A 21,277-nucleotide genomic window follows, 5' to 3' on the forward strand; every position below is an offset into this window, starting at 1 on the left:
ATACGCTACGATATTTCGAGGAAAAAGGGGATATATCTAACGAAGGAAGAGAAATCGAATTTTATAAAAATCCAAATTTTCGATATTTCTGTTTACAATTCTGCAGGAGTGTGAACATTCTATTTACCATATATATATACAGGGTGAGTCACCTAACGTTTGCAGCTCAAATATTTTTGTTGTTTATAAAGATACATACGTCAAATGTCTTAAGGACAAAGTTGAATAGTTCATTAGGGCTTACACGATGTCGAACAAATTTTTGTTTTAAAGATATCAAGATCACCTTCGTTTCTTTGAATGGAATATTTATTTTAAAAGTTTGTTTAATTTTTTTGAATGACCTTGAATAATTATAGTCACTGAATTCCTAATGAAAGGGACTATCATTGTAGGTGTTTTAAAAAAGGTGCTTCCATTTAAAGAATTAAAGGTGACCTTGATATCTCTAAAAATAATGACATGAAAACAAACATTTTTTTGGCACCGTGTGAGCCCCATTGAACCATTCAACTTTGTCCTTAAGACATTTGACGTATCTTTAAAAACAACGAAGATATTGTTAGGTGCATACGGTAATGCAAAATTAACTACCTGGACGAATAGGGAGCCTCGAGGTTAGCCCAGGAAAAGCTATGTAGATAGAACGCGCGGGGCTTGGAAGCCAGCGGACACCGTGGGTGTAGGTGTAAAAGTGGCGGACGCACGAAAGGGAATAAGAATAACTCCATTCGCGACACACGGGATCCAGTTCCGGCCTCTCTCCCTCGGCGACAAACAAAAGCTAATGCACTTCTGCGAGATAACTGCCGGCGCATCCCGCAAGGGGAGGATTTCCACCCTCATCGCCCCCATCTTGCTCCTTTCGTTTCCTCTTCTCTTTGCTTTGAACCACTCCGTTCTTCCATCGCGTTATGGATAAACAGGAGAAAGCCTTAAAAATATCGTTGAATGTTGAGTTTAATACGTACGTTCATTAATTAATTAGAAATTTCTGAGTCCAATAACATTTTAATTTTCTACAAAAACACCCAGTAGATTCGAGTGTATATTCCGTTCCACTTAGAACATCCTGTGTAATCCCTCGTTAGTTCAGGATTGTGTAAGTTTCCAATAAATTACCTCAACAATCTACCACCTGCCGATATCAATTCCAACAACTCGCTCTACAAAACCCGTAGCTGTTACATAACCGAACATAATCCGGACTTACAATAACATTCTAACTTACAATAACATGACCTAGCATGACCTAACTTGGAATAACATAACCTAACATAACCTAGCTTGCAATAACATAACCTAATTTGCAGTACCCTAACTTAACTTTCTATAGAAGCAATAAGTTACCAAATAAAACCAGTAAATTCGAATGTCCATCCCGTTCTACTTAAGACACCCTGTATAATCCTCCACTAACTCCATATTCTGCACCTTTCCATAAACCGCCCTACACACAGAAATATTCCATGATTCACCCTACAGAACCTGTCCCACTAACAATAACACAACCCAACATAACCTCACATTCCCTACCATAACCCACCTATCCATCAAAAAGTAAAACACCCAGTAGATTCGAGTGCCCATTCCGTTCCACTCAGGCCACCCGACGGACCGAGTTCTTTATCGTCAGAAAAGGACCGCCCTTAAATCTGCCGTCTCTTTATATACCTGTCGCGTGTTTACGTTCACGCGACACACGTGGCGGGCGGGTGTGGATACTCGGATCGTTCCGTGAGTGTAGAGCGCCCGTCGCGGGAAGAAGAGGGCGAAAGCCAGCCCGGAGAAGGAACGAGACGGCGCAAGAACGAGGGGGGTGGAGGGGGAAGGGAAAAGGTTCAGAATTCCGCGAGCTTCGTCGCATACTTGCCGCTAAGTTATGCTCTCATAAACTCACAGGGACATACCTGCGTGTCTACCGACGACTCTCGGGCCCCCGAACTTGTATCTGTTCCGCGAGGCGACATAGGTAGGAGGGGGGAGGTGCCACGTTAACGGGGGAGGGCGGTTTTATATCAATCGCACCGCCCCCACCCCCTCCTCGTCCCGCTCCGCCCTCCCCCTTCGCCCCACCTCCTCCCACTCCACCCTCGCCCCTCCCCCTTCCCTTTTCCTCGCGCAGACAGGCCCCACGGAGCCAGGCACAGGGAATTAGTGGTCCGGCGGGGAAAGTATGGCGTGGGACGTATTATGCTCGAGCAGTTAAAATTAGCATACTGACGTACCGCGAAAACCATTCGTATCAGTTAGCGTACAGCCGGTGAAGGAACTGGCCGAGTGTTTATGCGCGACGCCGTTTCTCCCGCGGTCCGCAGACCGCCCGGAAATTAACATACACAACGCCGTCTTTCCGTAGGATCCACCGGCGACGATACGGGGTGGTTTCTTTTTTTTGTTTTTCTATCTCGAGCGGGACCGTCTGGTTCTTAATTTAACACGTTGTTGGTTCGCATGCACGCGGCGCGTTGTTCATGGTTGTTCGGTGTTGTAAAGTCACTTTGCCCGCGGGGCTGTCACCAGTCCAGTAGGATGGCACAGAAGGAGTGTCCCCCGTGGTTTCGCCAGAACGTTGTGACGTTCTTGAGAATCTAGAGTTTAATGTTTCTTTTGACTAGATCTCTTAACATTCGATATGTGTAATTCAATAATCGTTTTTGTATTATTTTTACCGCAAGCGAAGACCCTAGGATTTAAAGTTCTGTAGAATTTTAATTCTGATGTATTAGTGTTTAAAATTGGGAATTTGCATGAATTTGGGAGAGGTACTGATGACCTAGTTTGGAAGGCTTTGTTTTAGGATTTACGATCAATGAACCGATGAGCTTTTGAACAGAACTTACTCGGATGTTCCACACTGCTGCAAGTTACCAGTACGCGTCATCATAAGGGTGATCCACACTGTTCTATCTAACTTTATCTAAGTATCTAAGACAGGGAGTTAGTTATGTAACTATATTTGTTAGATAGAGAACTGTCTGGATTCTATCTAACTATCTAACTTTCATGTATCTAACGACGATCATGGCGACAAGGGGCGTGCTGTGGCCACAAAAAGTGTAATGGAATTGAGATACCCAAAAGCGTGAACTTTGGATAGTTTCGAATAACTTGTGTTTCTGAAGTTATATTACAGACCAGAATAATAGAAACTGGCTATAGGATAATAGAACTAACTTCTAATTTGAATTCGATCGATACTGAGCATTCAACTGAGGAAATGCAAGTGTGTTTTGACACATTCGTCACAGTGACAGTCACTGGAGCTTTCCGTATACACATTGCTAATTGCAGATGACTGGCATTGAAGTTTTCGTGTGTCACAGATCACCGTCATGCTAATATAGAATAATTCAATTAGCATCAACGGATATTCGGCTCGAGGTATAAAAATAGTGAATGTGTCAATATTGGGAAAGGGGGTGGTAATAAAATAAAAGCGGGGTGGCCAAGTTCTTCGATAATATAAGCCACTTATAATATTAATTTTATATATTTTTAATTTTATTTTATATATCTATATATTTTTGAATATTCAAGTGCCACAGAAGTAAAATATTCTGACATTGGTACGTACTATACCATTGTAAATTATTATTAATATAACAATTTCGGAAAAATGGCGATGAAACCTAATATTGTCTCGGAAACCGCACAGAGTAGCTTTGAGAGCGGCAGTTTACCTACCGTTGGAATAGAACAATAATAAATATTTCCCTGGAAAGCATAGAAAATGACGACTAAACTTACAGATGGACCTTTCGAAAAAAACAGTTAATAGTTTAAATGAACAGTTTGTGATCGTATGTATCAACCGTTCAGGATCACGAGGATGCGACCTCAAGGGGGTTGCTGTATTCAGCGCCGGGAACGGCGCAGTCGGGAAAGTCGATACCGACGACCCGAGGCGTGAAAACAGAAGCGCCCGTTGTCTCGTTTACAACACACGTTTCGCTCGTGTAACCGTGTAAACGGGTCCGTTTAATGTGTTCACAGAGAGGTCTGAAATTCCCGAAGAGCTGTCCCCGTTTTTCCATGGACTTTCATCGAGGAAAACGCTAGGTCGAAAAAGTATCGACCACTCTCGACTCGATTATTTCAAAAGACCGTTGAAATACCGAATCGAATCCACTGATGAACGTTCTATACGTTAAAGTACTGCAATTATTTTTGTGGAAAGTATTCGAAATATCGGAGAAATGTTTTTAAAACGACTTACAGTCGATAGAAAAGATGAAAGGGACAAGAAATTTAATTGAACGATACGTAGACAAATATAAACGAGTCGTGCAACCCTTTACCATCGAAACGGCAACAACGAAGCTTCCGTGTCGTTGTAATTAACGGCGGAAGTTGAACGAAAGCAGTAGACAATGTGGCGCCGCCGCGATCCATGGAATTCGAGCGCAGTATAACCGGGCGGCTAGAATATTTCATTAGAGCCGAATTCACCTGGCTGCCCGTGTGCGAATTAAGGCGCGTAAAAACAGTTCGTTTCCACGGCGATACCGATATTAAATTGGAAAACGTGTACGCGACAGGAATTTACAGTTGGTGGATTTTATCGAGACTTCGTCGAAGTACTAAAAGAAATGTTGATTATTACAGTAACTGTTAGTATAGATATTAGTCTATACTAAAGTGAGAATATTTATGGAGGCCATATTTGAAAAATCCGAGTCAAACAAAATTTTGTTGAATTAAAGAAAGCGTACACATCTGTTTCAAAATAAATATAAGATTTATTTAAAAAAAAAACAAATATCTAATTCAAGAGAAAATAAAAACTGCGAAATTTCTATAAAGTCACTCGCTTTTTCCATAAGTAAATTGAAATTAACAATTGTTTTTCACTATTTCTATATTAATACTTAGTGTAACCTCCATTTTTCTGAATGAAAATATAAACACGCATACGGTGGAGCAATAAAATTGGTGATATTTTGAAAATACACTAGATGAAATTTCTATAAAGTCATCTACATTTTTATAAATATTTCCAAAATATCACCAATGTCATTGTTCCACCGTATGTGTACGCTTTCTTTAATTATCCCGAAAATGCTACAAAACACAAATTTTTCAATAGTATAGAATAATTATAAGAATTCATAAAAAAACATAATTTTTCACTAACCATCACGGTTTCTTTATACAGTCTAAGCATCGCAATGTATACAAACACAGACTGTCCTACCAAGTACGAAAATCGACATCGTTTCCACGACACCTAGATTACGAAAAAAAAATGCCTGCACGATTTGTTGCACGATTCAAAAACCTTCCAAGACCACGGCAATTATTACCATCATCTCTCACATACCCTGGCGAGCAACCTCGGCTTCCGTTAGGGGAAAAAGTGACGTACAAGAAGGGCCTCCTACCTGTTAGTATTTGGAATGACTGAAATTTATACCAAATTAACATTCGATCTAACATTTATTTCAGTACCTGAAATTAATTTCCCAAGTGGTAGTAGGCGTTTCTCTTACGCCACTTTTTCCTTTAGCGTAAGCAGAGTTTGCACGTCACTGTACCAGATACTAATCGTCGAGCCATGCAACCACTTTCGCTAATTTTTCCACAGTCTCGATCATCAACGGAACTAATTCAAACGTTCACAAACTAATCCAACATCCCCGTACCCACGAACCGCGCACACATTTCTCAACCCCCTCGCGGTATTTTAAACCGGATCGTCTCGAGAATTCAAACGTAATCACCCCATTACGATTTTCCCGAGGCCACCCGCGATCAATCCGCGAACTCTTCCCTCCTCCCATGAGCATCAGTCAAAGAGCCGCTGCTGGTGGAATACAGTTTAATAGCCGACGTATTTAATATCCGCAGGAGATTTCATTGGTCCTCGTTACACGACGACGGGCTCGCTGTCACGAAGTAGTTGCCGATTGCCAATTAAAGATGGCCCCCCGCAATCCAGGTCTCTGAGCCAGGCGGTTCAGAGTACCAGCGTGATAGAGGGATGAACATCACGGGGAAAACTACCCGAACGGAATATATCGGGAAGTCAGTCACCATGAGCCGCCATAAAAGTTTGAGTGCGTTCCTTAATGCGGCATTCGCGCACGAGGAAACCCCTGGGGTGGTTGTTGCGCCGTAGTCGAGTCTCACAGGGGGGGTTGCAGGGGGGGTGGAAGGTCGAGATGGTTCGCTCGAGAGAAAAGTCGTAACTGCTTTGGTTCACGACAGTTCGTTCCGCCGTGCTTCTTCCGCGTTCTCCATCCTCTCTTTCTCTCTCTCTCTCTCTCTCTCTCTCTCTCTCTTTCTCTTCCTCGACGGTTCGCCTGCACTGAGAACAGGTCTTTTATCCTAGGTGCCTTTTACATCCCCGCGAATCCACTCGAGATTCCTCTTTTTTTTTTTCTCCCCGAAACGCGGCCACGGATGCGATTTTTACTATTTACTAGCGGCGCTACGTCGATAACGACGCGCCTTCGACCCAACCGTTGGGAGATCACGCGCGTTTCCGTGCTTCTGGAATATCGTATTCTGTCGGGGAATCTTCCGTTTGATGTTGAAAGTTCAGTCGTGAATCTTGGGGACCTCTCTGCTGTTGCTGTTTGTATTCGTCTGGATTTGGGGGAGGAGATTGTTTGGATATTTCGGCGATTTTTTTATCCGAGTCGGTTCTTTTTTGGGGAATGTTTAGAGTATGTTGCGAAGGAAGTGCGTAACGATCGTTGCGATACTTGATGGAAAATGGATTTGTGAGGTGCATTACGAGAGTTTAGAGTGAGAAAAAATCCTACATTTATCAAGGGGGTTGGATGTATTAGAAAATTTCCTGCAAATTAAGAAAAAAAAGGAGAGTTCAGGTCTATTTTGGAAGTTGATTCTTATTTCTAAGGAGATGGATACGTGATGTGTCCAAGGAAGTAGAATACACTCCCACTTAATCAACCCTTGTGGGACCGGACCAGTAGCCGGATAGGTAGACGATTGGTCGGTTAATTCGACAACATGTATCACTTATCATTTCTAGGTAGTTACTAAAAGAAATTAACATATAAGTATATCTATAATGTTTATTATGTATTTACAGATATATACATATAAGACATGTTTATCAAATATTATTTTTTATAAAAACATCGGTACTCTTTCTCTGCTTTTTTTATTTAATTTCTTACGAAATATTTCACCATTCTTAGTGAACTCAGATACACTGTATATTAAAAGAATCTTCGTGAGTTTGACTGTAAGTACAGGAAGTCGAATTGATATGAAGACTTCACCGTCGATGAAGAGAGTCTGAACAATTTATGCAGCTATGAAGCGAATATCGTGCTGTATGTATGTGTGGCTAAGAAATTTTTATAACTACTAATTTCTTCAATAATGATTCAGAATTGATCACACGTTATTATACCTTCATACTAAACTTTGACTAGTAACAGATCTGCCAAGCTTGAGAGTATTTCTCATCATATATATGTTTATTCCACTTGTGGTGGCGTCTGACCAACTACGGTTATATACTACTTCGAACGGATATTTCTGCTGACTACTCTACTTGTTTCGTTATTTCTAGTGACAAAACAGAACATATAAAACTGCTATACAATTGTTACTACTATTACTACATAGAAATACACTACAGAAATATGTATTTATTTATACTTAACCCTTAAAGGGCGTGAAGCCTATTTTTAGACTCCAAAGGGATAGCTTGTTTTTCGTAGTAAACAGTATAACAAATACATAAAAATTCTAACTAAAAACTATAAAAAGTTATAGAAAAAACCTGCCTGTCCCCTAACATTTAAATAAATATATTACAGAAAAACAGTCTAACCTGCTGCAATGTCTGATTACGACGTAAGTTATGCTTTATCTTACATAACTAATTTCGTCGATATATTTACCTGATACAAGACCAACATATACCACTTACAAACATTAAGATACTTTTACTCTACAAACTGTCCGACCAGAAGCGAGCTTCGCTCCTGAAACATCCGCCCGACAGCGGACTAATACACAAATATTTTTCATTCTCGCTCTTCGCCCTTTTTCCCCATTTATATACTTTTATCCCGCAGCAAAAGAAGTACAACAGCGGAGTTAGTTTAATCCCATCCCGTTCACGGAAACAAACACTCGTAACCTGTTGGAGGAACGTGGAAAAACAATTCAAACGGGGGCGCAACACCGATCGATTTTTTCTCTTCCTTCCTTTGGGAACTACCTCCTCGCGGACGTAAAAGAAGAATAATACGGTTTAAAGAGACCCGAACGGAAAAGTTCAGGGTTCCCGCAACGATCCACCCGCTCGTGTTAATTTATTTCGAAAGTGTTTTTACGAGGACGCCGAATGATCCGCGAGAAGGTCCTGTGAACGGCCCCGGCAATGACTCGAACTCGATCGATCCACGCGGCCCTCCCTTCCGAAAGTTTCATTGCGAAAGTCTGATCGCGTGAAAGCTCTTTTACGAGCGACTCCAACACTCGGGAAACCGGTCGAGGCTGCTCCCCGCTTCGACGGTTTCTTTCTTTCTCTTCGACGTCGGTATGCAGACGATCCTGCGAACGTGAATTACCGCCCTTTCCGTGTAACGATCCTGTGAATCTTCGCGTGTAGATATCAATTATTATTGCACAATTGGAACATTGATCCCTTTTGTACGTTGGCGATCACTACTAATGGCGCGACAGGAATGAAAGACACTCGACCCAATGCTGGGAAATTGACGTGAATGCTGAAGATTGATACACTTAAGCAAATTATTACTTTATACAGGGTGTAACAAATGTGTTATAGGTCCCTAAAATGGGTCACTCGTGAGGTAATTTCGAACAAGTTTTTCCTTCGAAAAAGTGTTATCCGATGCTTTGTTAATAAAATATTAACGAAAAACATGCATTTATTGTAAATGTATGAGTAAAACGATACAGTAAAAATTTTCGTGAAGTTTCGTACGAACTTTACTCTATTTTGGACCCAAACGAACTTTCAATAAAAGAAACGCATCTTTAACATAATTTCAGTTCCGTAAATTGATCTACAAAAATCTGAATTTCCGTAAAAATACAGTCTAGTTACGAGCAGTGTTTTGTATTGAGATAAAAAAAAAACATCGTCTCCCGCAAAAATCCACCATTACTTTTCGACCAACCCAATATCAGAGTCCATATTTCTCTAAAACGAAGCAGCCACGCATAAGAAACAATTGATTTCACGTAAAGATGGAGAAATTCATTACTTACTCGGTGTACCAATTATATAAATCACTATTCTCACACAAAAGATCAGCGATTAACGATTTCCGTTCGCAAAGCCGTAACCTCAACCGGTACCGATCGATAAAAGCGACATTCCGTATGCAACGAGCCCAGGACACTTATCAGTGGTGGCGTGTGTCTTCCCGAAGGGGTTAGGGACGTTAATCCATACGAAAGAACTAACAGTCAGCCGCGAAACGTCTTCCAGTTCCCCTCACCTCGTATCCCTTTGCATTTCATTCCCGGCTGCCTGCCCCAGAAACCCTTCCGATACCCTCGAAATCCCCAGCGTGGAACGAGTATACTACTACGAAACGAAACGTAGGGAGTTGCCAGGGGTAGTCGGCACGAGTCGCGGTATTAAGCGAGAAAATTTATGGACTCGAGCAACTATTTAGATAGGCGGAATAGAAGTCGAGCGATCCCCCGGTTTTTGCCAACGGTACGGCCCCGGCTAACCTCTTCATTCGGTCGCATATTCGAAGTAGCGGACCTCCTCCCCCCTCCTCCCAATCTCCTTCCACTAGTCATGGACTCGCGACGAGAAAGTTGAACGCCTACATCGAGCGTGAATATTTCCACGAAAACGTCGTTTCGGCCGCCGGTATTCTGGGCTTAATTAGTTTTTCGTCGACGGATAATCCGTGCCGGGCGATTTGTCAGCCGGACTGGAAGTTTACGCGGCTGGAATTAAGGCGCTGGCCGGGCCACGCGAAATAGGGGGAGGGAGCACGGGGCTTAGACGAGCCGCTCGCGAGATTAAGACACTTAAAACGGTGAGGCGGACCGTCCCGTTTCCGGTCCTCACTCTCGGAATTCTGTTACACTCGGGAGGGGGGATTTGTTCGGTGGCGAATTTTGGGCCAAGAAACTGCTGCACGGTGGAATAATCGTGGAATTCGAGCCGGGATACGGTGCCAGAAGTTCGAAACGTCGCCGTGGGTACAGGTTAGGGTGGCTCTTAACATCGAAGTTTTAACATTATGTGAGGGGGGCACCCTGTAATTTAGTTATCTCATCTAAAAGATAATATCTCGTTAACAAAGCCTCGGATAACATTTTCGCTAAGGAAAAAGTTGTTTCGAATTATCCCAGGAACCCATCATTTCCAGGAGTAGAAACTATTTTGGTACACCCTGTATAACATTCCAGTTTAAAAATTGAAGGTCACGTTCATTTTCAAGAAAAAAGTGTAAACATAAAAAGAAATTACACGCGCCATTACGGTGCTTGCAAAAAACAGTTAAATATTTACTAATTGCAAGAAAAATGCTGGCTAATAATATCACGAACACCCTGTATATCTGATAATAAGAAGTAGGAATTTATCCTTTTTTTTCTACAAATCACAGAAACAAAGTAATTAACGGATGGATCCAACGCTTCGAGACGCATCGAGAGTGTCGGAGCGGAAAGAAAACTGCTCGATCCACCGAGGAACGAGCCCGAAGACAGCCCCGCGTCGTCGAAGATTAAACTAAGTCCCGCGGACAAAGTGGCGCATTGTCTCGCCCTTATCACGGCAATCGACTTCCTTGTGTACGAGCCGTAAGCCTCGCGAGAACGTTTACGCTAATTTCGTCCCATTTCCAACCGGGAATCTTTTCGGTGGTGGGGGAAGGGAGGGACCTGCGCGTCTAATTATGCCGCGACGTTGCGGCTTACAACCCTTTTACGTGACTCCTGTGTCTACGAGATTAAGTAACCCACGTGTCCGGGACCGGTGAATTTGAAATCGTTGAAACAGCAAAAAAATCACATCGGCTGTATCGTTCGGAATAACGCGTTATTTATTCAACCGTTGTTTTAGCTCATGGTTGGAATAAATTCAAATCTCGCGGGTAGAAATTTTTACGGAATCACGCTAACGAATGTTTTTCTACGTTCAGATTACTATTTTATTTATAACGGTTCGCAAAAATTCTCGGGGCACCGATACTGCACTTGTTTCGTCTCTTTATCTCGAATATTTTGTTACGATGCTTTGAAACCTCTGGAGGCCGAGATAACGGATGAAGTTCGTTTGTTCGTTCAGGACCTCGAAACAGAGAGGATTCCGAAATTATACTTAATAGAAAGCAGCAATAACGGTGCGATTTTTTGATACCTTTGCGGATTAGGTAACTCTCTTGGTGAAATTATTAAAAATATTTCACCAGAATCGATGAATCATCTTGCACAGAGTGCTCAGAATTTCATATGTACGATTATGGTAACAGGTTTTACAAGCGAAAATTCGATAAAAAACGCTTCTTTAGGAATTTACAACATGATATATTATATCCACAAATAACTAAATTCGAGTCGTAAAATTACACGAGAAAAAAAGATCTTCGATGAATTGTAATAAACTGTAAATAGTTCAGGTTTATGCTACGGATCCTTCCAGAGCTTTTCGACGCAGAACAACTTCAATACAGAAAAGAAAGAAGATTCTACGTTGGACTAGATAAAAAGTTAAGATCTCTGTAGTATTCGGAATTTTTTGTATTCGTCCACTTATCGAGGGGTGCCTTAACAACGTTCCAGGAATCCTACGGAGGCAGCGATAATAAGATTTAGGGGCGGAGGGGAAAATTCCAAAGGCCGACCACACGTCCAGGATTGGACTTTATACTCGACCGGGACGGAACGGAAAAGCGAAGAAAAGGGCCTCCCCTTCCGACGATACTAATAGGAGTGTCACGAACAGACCTAACTTACAATCCCTTCGCGCTAATTTCAGAGGACATCGGGAACGTCAGATTATACGGAGATCACCGTTCTCCCACCCCACCATGAAATTTCTGTTTCTTATCCGACGAGTGAAATGGTAAAAATTTCGATACTGACTAGGAGGAGGGCCTCAAGCTCGGGACGTTGATTTTAATGAAACTTTTAGGACACCTTTAGTACAGTCTCTGGTCAAAAAATTAGAATCACCCATCATCTTTTGTGGTATATCGTAGAATTAGAAGACCAGAACGTAATTTAATAATAATTTTTATGAACTACTGAAGTACGTACATGTATATTACAGATATACAGATTCGTCTCGATTATTGTCCAGAACTCGGGTCCACGCCGGGACAATAATCGTATAGGGAGAAATGCTTCAGATCCTCATAAATTCGTTTTTTGCCCGAAGTCCGAGCCTCGACAATAAAAGCTGAGGGGCAACAAAGTATCAGTTTGGCAGGTTCCAGCCCTCCCCAGTGGTGAGGATAACACCCGGACAATAATCGTGTAGAACAACCCAGACGATAATCAAGAGGAGTCTGTACATAGTAATAATTTATATATTGTTGTATGTAAGGTCTTATTACTTTTTACTTTGCCAGACAACTCTCCCGACATGAATCCCATTGAAAACTTCTGGAGTTTACTTAAAACACTTGTATAAGCATTATCTGTCACCAAGATAAATGATTTAAAAAAAAATTCTGGATATGTGGCAAAATCATAAGACGTCTGTATTTCTGCCAAAAATGAGAGTCTTTTATCAAGTTTTCTTGTATAGAACGTGGGTGCATAGCAAATTACCATCGTAGTTTGTTATTTGTATCGTATGTGTTGTTTATAAACATTGTTACAAAATAATATTATTATTTGTAAAAGTGGCTCAAAAGTTGTGGGTTTACAGATATGGGAAGAGTCTTATAAGTGTTGGTGTAACTACGTACGAGGTAATTTTGCAATTAAAACGATTGAAAGTATGAAAGGAAAATTTGTTCGTGTCGAGCTTTTAATAGTTTTTTTTTCCGTGATCAATACGTCTGGTTTCGTTTGTTTTAATGTAAAAAGAATGATGATAATCGATATCGACAGTTTTATTTCGGAAAGAGTACTGTTGGCGGTGTTTGTATTACTAGACTCCTTTTTGTATTCGTTTTTTACAGTATGAAACATCCCGAACGTGGGAATGGTAATGAATAAAAAGCGTTCGTTCCGTGTTTCGCTTTTATTTTATTCATACAGCGTCGGTCGTGTAACCGAATTCGCCCCCCGAAACAAAAAATAATTGAACAAAAATTAATCAAAACAAATACGGGGTATTTTATTCCAGAAAATATATCATGTCGTAGCAATCATAATTGTACTTTCACAATTATCGTAGACAAAGGACAGATATATTAGATATACAAATAAGTAAACAATGTATGTTCGTACAAGTGTACCTATACTTTTATAGAATGCAAACGGAAAAATGAAACCTAGATGGAAGTTGCTCGATTAAAAGATTATAAAAAATGTGTTATATTTCAAATTCAAACTACCTTACCATTTCTTAAAAAAACAGAACAATGAATTTCAAACTGGTACACTTGTATTAATACAAAATTTATTTGAAATATGCAATACATTCAATAATATGGATCTTGGATCTCCAGTATCGTCCGCCATTTTGAAAAAGGAAAAATGAGGGAAAATTCCAACTACCTTACCGGTTCTTGAATATAAAACAGTGGATTTCAAAACTGGTACACTCAATATTTTCTAATTAATCACAAGACTATTCAACATTTACTATAACCACATAAATCCCTCAAGCTGCTCACTGTCCTTGTCCACTATACAGGACTTTATCTCATGATAGTTACTATATTTAACTTATGGTAAAACATGTTTCTGATATTAGTAACCCACTTATAAGTTTAATGTCATGTGTAATGGACAAAGACAGTGTGCAGGTTATCAGCCCTAAAACGCCCTAAGCAACCGCAGAAGATCCCATCAGGTGTGCCCTTAAAACTATCAACCATTTGAACGCTCGAACCGAATCGTTCATACCTGAATCCTCAAGCAACCTGTACCCGAACAACTATACCACTTCTGCACCACCTGTACTCTCAACAAACCTTCAACCATATCTTCCAAAACCCTCAATACTCAACTTCTCTCAACCCTGTCTGCAAAACCCTGTCTCCAGTATTCAAATACGCTTCCGAATTACCTATTCCAGTACACACCCGGATGTACACTACCAAATTTTCCGATTCTTTCCAAAGAATCGGCTGGTATTACCTCCATCTGGTCCCCATGTCCGTAATTTACCTATACAAACATCCAAGCTCTTGGAGGGTCTAGTTTGAAAGTGGGCCAACAGCCCAGACTCGCAGAAGTCCTCCTGCAAGTCATCCCCAGCGACGGCGGGTGGCCGCCTGTAATCTCGAAAGTTTTCCGGGTTCGATCGGCCGCGTAGCAAAGAAGAGAGACAGAGAGAGATAGGTATAGTCTGGTTAATGAAACACGAAATAATTAGACCGAGGAAGTTCCGTTCGCGGGATAGCAGGCCGCGGGAAGCCTCGGATCGTTTTCCCCTGGCCGTTCGCCGGCCCTTAAGGCGATTAAGATCGGTCCGTTCGCTGTGGTAACGACACAGAGGGGGTGGAAGTGGGATAATTAAAAAAGTAATAGGTAAGCCGAAACCTGTCGGACCGCCTTGAACGACCGCTTTTTTCGGCGGCCATGTTGCCGATTATAATGATCGGTATACGGGGGAATGTCGACAGGGAACCCCTGGGATAGGCTGTCTTTTTATGGCGGCTTTGATGGGATAAGTGATTCTTCCTGGAAAGCTTTTCTCGGTTATGGGAATCACTTATGGTTTTCGGCTAATGTTGATTGAAGTCGTTCGATTAACGGCTCAGCATACGAACGACGTCGACAGTGTGGATGGTGTATTTCGATAAAGTTTATGGGAAAAATTAAATCTTCAGGAGAGAAGATAAATAATTAATGTAGAATCGGTATGCATGCATTTTATTGACTAACTGTGCCATTTATAGTTGTTTTTGGCGTCTTTGAATATACAGGGTGAGTTACCTAAGAAATTCACCTGAACTATCTTCGTTGTTTGTAATGATACGAGAAAATTTTTAATGGAATAAATGTTTGCTTCAGTGGGAAAAGTATTGTGATACAGAAGTTTTTTTTTCTCAAGGTCAAGTTTTCTGATATTTTATGGTCATCATCGATTTTTTTTAACTGAAATAACATACATTGATTGGCGTCAAGTTATAGCTAATGAAAACACAAATTCAACCCTGTATGATATGTTAACCTTCAAACGACCTTCGGAGGAATTATTCTTCAAAAAGCATATCTTAACGCACAAAGACGATGTTCGTACTTCCTGTACTCCTGAGTCGGGCAAAATGTAAGTTAATTACAAAATGTAAATTACAATTACTATGTAATTGCAACGTAATTGCAAAATAATTACACGTAAACATACAAAGTAATTGTAATTTGGATTTTGGAATTAGATTACATTTTCTCAACTCTGTTTCTGTAACACATTTTCTTATTAAAAACGAAGGAGATATTTCAGGTGAAAATCTTAAGTAACTCAACCCATATAGTAACAGATTACGTTAAATAAATAATGTCAGAAATGAATAGAATCAGGCATTTAATTTAAATTTGCAAAAATTGTAGTTACGCAATTTTACCATTGGAACCACGATGTCCCGTGCTCTTAAACGGAAGACAATCTTCATTGTTCGATGAGAATGAGGGCGTATATATACGCCATTCGTAGTGAAACGGTTAACTCTAAGGCATAGAGTGGAGGAAGTAATAAAATCGAACACAAAAACGGGATCATCGAACGCAACATTGTTTATTCAACATCGTCTTAAATACAATACTTTGCCCACGATCGTTTCCGTAGCGATCGAATAATTAGCTGTTCCTTTTTCTTCACCCCCCCTCCTCCTCCCTAGGTCGCAGACGACTGCACGCACGCTGGTGTCACGAGCACTTAGCTTCTTCCCGAGCGACAACGAGATTAATCTTGCTCTAAGGGCACGACCAAAGCCACCCTTCGCCGTTCCGATGCGGCGAGAAACTTCGTCCAATCACGTCCCGGTTTTTCCTTCGAACAAGCTGCTTCCTGAATTCCAAAGGCTGACCCCCCCCCCCTCCCCCCCGAAGAATCGACGACGTGGACGACGTCGGCTCGTCCTCCCGTGGCTCGTATGTATTCGCGGCGAGTATCCGATCGCGATAACGCTGGCGAAACGGCCGTTCCATCGCCGCCGCGGGGAAAACTTTCTGGCGGCGATGAAATTATTTTGTGGAACACGGGAAGGGTGGTGGCTCTTTTCGAGACGATGCTAAATCAAACTTCCCACATCCGAAATTAGGAGGCAAGTTCGAACGCCTTCACCTAAGGAGGTTCGAGAGGACACCGTCGATGGAAATTCCCGTAAATAATGCGATCTATCGGGTGCGAATTATTAACCTGTTAACCGGTGACAAATATTCGTACGTTGAAGCTGACGTAACCAGAAGTGGAGAAAATGAATTCTTATTTTTAAATCGTCCTATGAAACGGCTTTATTCAGTTTTGCAAGATTTCGGATTTATCCTTATTTATCCTTGTAAGGATACAAATAAGAAGAGGTTAGGTTAAGCAACGTCTATAGGATGAAAGGAATCGTGGATGTACTGTCGATGACGACGTATCTATGAAGCTTTTGGATTTTACTGAGAAAACACAGTATGAATTAGTTTACTTTATATTGTTATTTTATTGAACCGTTTCTTGCTCACTGTTCACTTGGCAATTTTTTTTTCTGATAAGTAGTAGAACACCTGGTCTGAATGAAGAAAATATGATTTTTCGCAAAAGTTATATATTTCTAACTATTTCTATTAGTTTATAGTAACATAAGCGTTGTTCGTTAAGCTTTAGTATCTTGTAAACAATATTTTTTTCAGACTTTCAGTAATTTTGTAATTGCCTGGTAACATTTACTGCACATTCGGTAAGTGTCCTGATACTTATGAGCGGGCGTATATCTAGCTGCTGGACATAACCTCAAATAAAAAAGAATAAGAACAGTCCTATGCATTTTACCGTACAGTAATCGCAAGTAGAATGCATTAGGTTGTACAAATGAAATGTTTATTTTGGAAAAAGTGATTTTTATACGATTGAAATATATACCATAATGATCAACAATAATTTTGATCCATTCCAATCTCATGAAAAATTGGCGTTTTTAGATTCAACGAACTCGACCAACTGTACAACTACGAATTCTCGATTGGGGAACGTTTTGATTCTTGAAAGAAGTTCCCAAAAACACAAAAAGTGACTTTCTGTTGGGGAATCATCCGGTGAATGTCGTGACTAACGCAGAACTTAATTTTAATATTTAATTCAGCCAACTTTGCCATAAATAATTTAAATTCAAATCGAAAAAAAATTTGAAATTATTCCTTTGATACCACATTGTTTACTTACATAGGACAGTTGAGAAATCGCAACAAGAATTCAATAATCAAACGAGACAGGGAATAAGCACAATAATATTATAACTTCCGATTTATGTGAAAAACAATTTAAATCATATTTATTTCTCTAGTCACTGTTGACTATCAACTATTAGAATATAGGAAATTTCGTGTGGTAAAACCTAATAACTTATACCAATATCAGTGAAGAAAAAAAATGAATGCTTATTGAAAGACATCGTCAAGCAAAAAAACAAATTAACTCGTCTTCCCCGGTTAAGAGGTAGCTTCGTATTCACTTGCAAGAAAGTTCCAAAACTGAACTCAAGAAAAATTGTAATACACGTTGCACGTGATTAGGAATGTTTTCCACGAACGAAACGTTAATTTCTGAGGGTAATTTCCACCGACAGGCCCCGTTTGCAACAGCTTCGGTCGATGTTTCGTATCAAAGCCAAACAACAACGCGTCCTCGATGCAAGAACAACGCGTGAACATCTGTCGATGGGTTCCACCGACGAAGTTTCACGATTTTCGAAGAACCTCCTTTCTTCAGAAGCGGCGAGTTCGTTAGGGAAGTTTCGGGCGCAAGAAAGCTTTGGGCGCGGAGAAATTCCCGCGATCACTTCGATAAGTTTCCGAGTCCCGCGGAACGTACTTAACGTCAAGGAGAAAACGATCGAAACGTGTTGCAACAACCTCTGTGCTATCGATCTTACTGGTCGCTGGAAAATACTCGTTCATCTTTGTATGATCCCTGGACGGATCAAGCATACTCATTAAACATGTGACGACTCAAGCGTCTCAAAACACTTCCGACACAATCGCTACACCTATCATCATACGGTACTATATCAGCACAGAATCATTGTCACCGTTAAAAGTCTCTAGACCTTTCGAACACCAATAGTCTCTTAAGTAGTCAACAAGAAATCAGAACAGAATAATTGAAGAGATCATCAGATAAGCCTGTCGTTCGTGAACTGTTCAATCATCGCCGAGCCATTCTGAGCCACCTCAAGTTCCCTCTTCCCTATGGTCCTGTGCCTCCTGCGAGGCGGTGTGGGCACGTCACCTGGATTCTCCATCAAGTCCTCGAGATTTCTGTTCAGCCGGCTCGGTTTCTCAGGTGGCAGATCGGTAGCGCAAGCCGCGCCCCCAACGCCCCACGCCACGTCGTTCGGATGAGAAACGGTGTCCTTATCTAAATCCGTCGGACGTTCGATGAATTCACGATCATCCTCCGCCTTCATGAGCGTCTCTTCCCAGGCGCAGAACGAGACCTTCCTGTTGGTAATCGGCTTCCTGGTCTCCAGGATCTGCCCGAGCGACACGGAACCCTCTTTCTGGCTATGATCGTCTGAGGTCCCCGTGATCTGTTGGCCCAAGTTAGCTCCAGCCATGTCCATCCTCGATCCAGACCCTACAGGTAGTGGTAGCTTCACAGAGCCCCCATTGTTCATCTTGCCTTCTCTGTCTTTGACACCTTCATGTGGTTCCTCTTGCTCCAGCATGTCCGACAACGCAGCTTCCAACTCGGTCAAACTGGGCGTCATCGAGCTCACGTTGCTCTCATCCGCAGCGTCATCTTTGAGGACCTTCAGCAGTGTCGAGTGATCGTTGTCCAGGATCTCAGGCTTGATCCTGGGCTCAGGACTAGGTGGAGGTGTCTTGGTCATATGGTCGTCCAGGCATTTTCTTAGCTTGTTGTGAGTGTCTTTGGCCAGTTTCTCGTCGAAGAACTCTTCCATCACCTGCTGCTCGAGCATCTCACGCGGCAATGATTCCTCGGATATCGTTCTGATCAGGCTTGCCGGGCGACCGGTTGCCAACTCCTTGGATTCGTACGCGTCATTGTCCGGCTCGCTCTCGTTCGACAGTCGCCTACCGAAGATCGTTCTGGTTTGGTCCGATCGATCGGTCCCCGTCTGCCTTCCGTCCCCCACGATCGTATCTGGGAAATGGAACGTCCATGGTTTAACTAGTCACGCGCGCAGATAGTTGGCTACCGTTGCGTTAGGATAGGATTATTTTATACCCTAGCCCTGAAGCGAACGGGATGACCGCTTAAACGGAGGCCAAGGACACGTCGGGGCGGTCATATTGCCGCGACTGGACCGACTAATTTCTCTCTTCAGGCGAGTTTACGGGCTCTAGGGGCGCGTGTGACGCAGAATCGGGATTTATGAAGGTTGGAGTGTATTGGTAGTCGGTGGAACGTTTGGAAGTTATGTTCTTGTGCACTTTGATGGATTATGTTACAGGTTTATGGCGAATGTCGTATTGTACGGAGAATGGCCTGAATTTTCCATTGGAGGACAGAATGTTCGCGTGCGAGTTTCGATTGAACGAATATTTATAAGGTTATACAGGTGGTTCCGTTCATCGTGTGCAGTTTTTGTGTAAGTTTGTTACTGTGTTTAATGGGTCGAAAGATCTTTTGTTCATGAGATTTTGGAATAGTGGAATAAAAACAGTATTTACACGTATAGATTTGGTTAATAGAATATAGAATTACAATAACACAGGAAGTGGTTATTGGAAGTAGGTTATCCGAGGCGAAAATGCCGTCGAGAATTGAAGGTGGAAAGGAAATGTTAATGGTGACAAAGACACTGTGATCTCCTGACTTTTGGAAATGTTTACCTAAAGCGGAACGATGTTTCGCCTCGTCCAGGAAAAACGGTTCTTTGGAGGCGGAAATGTCGCAGGCAGTCGAATCTCTGCAGCTGTCCTCTAGCGTGGGTGGATCGAAGTACCTCAAGTGAGACCTAAGAAAAGGATACATTGTAAAGAAACAGTTGTCACCATTAGTGGAAAATTTTACGATTAAGAATTTTAAGGATTTTTAAAGCATTTCAAGGAATTTCAAGGAGTTTTATGGATGTTTATGGAATTCAAGCAATTTTAATGAATTCTAAGGAATTTCGAGGAATTTAAAGGGTTTTTAAGGAATTTCAAGCAATTCCAACAAGTTCTGAGGAATTTCGAGGAATTTCAAGCAATTTCAAGGAAGTCTGAAGAATTTCAAGGAATTTAAAGGATTTTCATTGATTTTCAAGGAATTTTAAAGAAGTTTAAGGAATTTCAAGCAATTTAAATCAATTCTGAGGAATTTCGAGGAATTTCAAGCAATTTCAAGGAAGTCTGAAGAATTTCAAGGAATTTAAAGGATTTTCATTGATTTTCAAGGAATTTTAAAGAAGTTTAAGGAATTTCAAGCAATTTAAATGAATTCTGAGGAATTTCGACGAACTTCAAGGAATTTCCAAGAATTTCGATTAAATTAAAAAAATCAAGATGTGTATTTGAATGACCATTGGGATTCCATTAATATAGTATCTTCTGTGAGTTACTGAATATTCCTTTCCAAAAATTTGTCGATTATTTATTATTATCAAATGACAGACAAGAAGATTCTAATAACAAAAAAATTTTCCGCAATTACTATTTTTCCGTTCTTATTTTTCAAACTTCTTTCTCTCGTAGATAATTTACAATTCGCTTAGTCTACATTATCTCCTGCATTACTTGTATCGATCAGATTTCATTTATTTGTTAATTAATCGAGGATGGATAAATTTTAGGAAATGCTGAGGAAATTGATCTTTCCAACAAATTCTAACGAGGTAGTCGGAGTTAAGTGGTGTGAATCCAAAGACAATAAATAGGGTCGAAGGTCTATCATAATATTGTTTCAATCCTCAGAAACGAAATTTCGTAAACAATGTCTGTTCTGCAAACCATTCTGATAAGAAAAAGTGACCTTCAGAGAGACAGAGCAAGGTAGAGATAGTCACCGTAAACA

The 21,277-nt window shown here is 41.1% G+C and overlaps 1 protein-coding gene across 1 annotated transcript in view; it reads right to left on the reverse strand.

Annotated features, from left to right (window-relative positions):
- Positions 1–18,428: 18,428 nt before the first annotated feature.
- Positions 18,429–21,277, reverse strand: part of LOC107186543 — a 50,119-nt gene continuing 47,270 nt past the window's right edge. The window contains exons 8-9 of the mRNA XM_015574436.1: positions 20,116–20,240; positions 18,429–19,423 (exon numbers count right to left, since the gene is read on the reverse strand). Of these exons, the coding sequence (XP_015429922.1) occupies positions 18,429–19,423; positions 20,116–20,240 (1,120 nt within the window). The remainder of the gene's footprint in view (positions 19,424–20,115; positions 20,241–21,277) is intronic.

Source organism: Dufourea novaeangliae, unplaced genomic scaffold, assembly GCF_001272555.1.
Source record: "Dufourea novaeangliae isolate 0120121106 unplaced genomic scaffold, ASM127255v1 scaffold65, whole genome shotgun sequence".
NCBI classification, from domain to species: Eukaryota; Metazoa; Arthropoda; class Insecta; order Hymenoptera; family Halictidae; genus Dufourea; species Dufourea novaeangliae.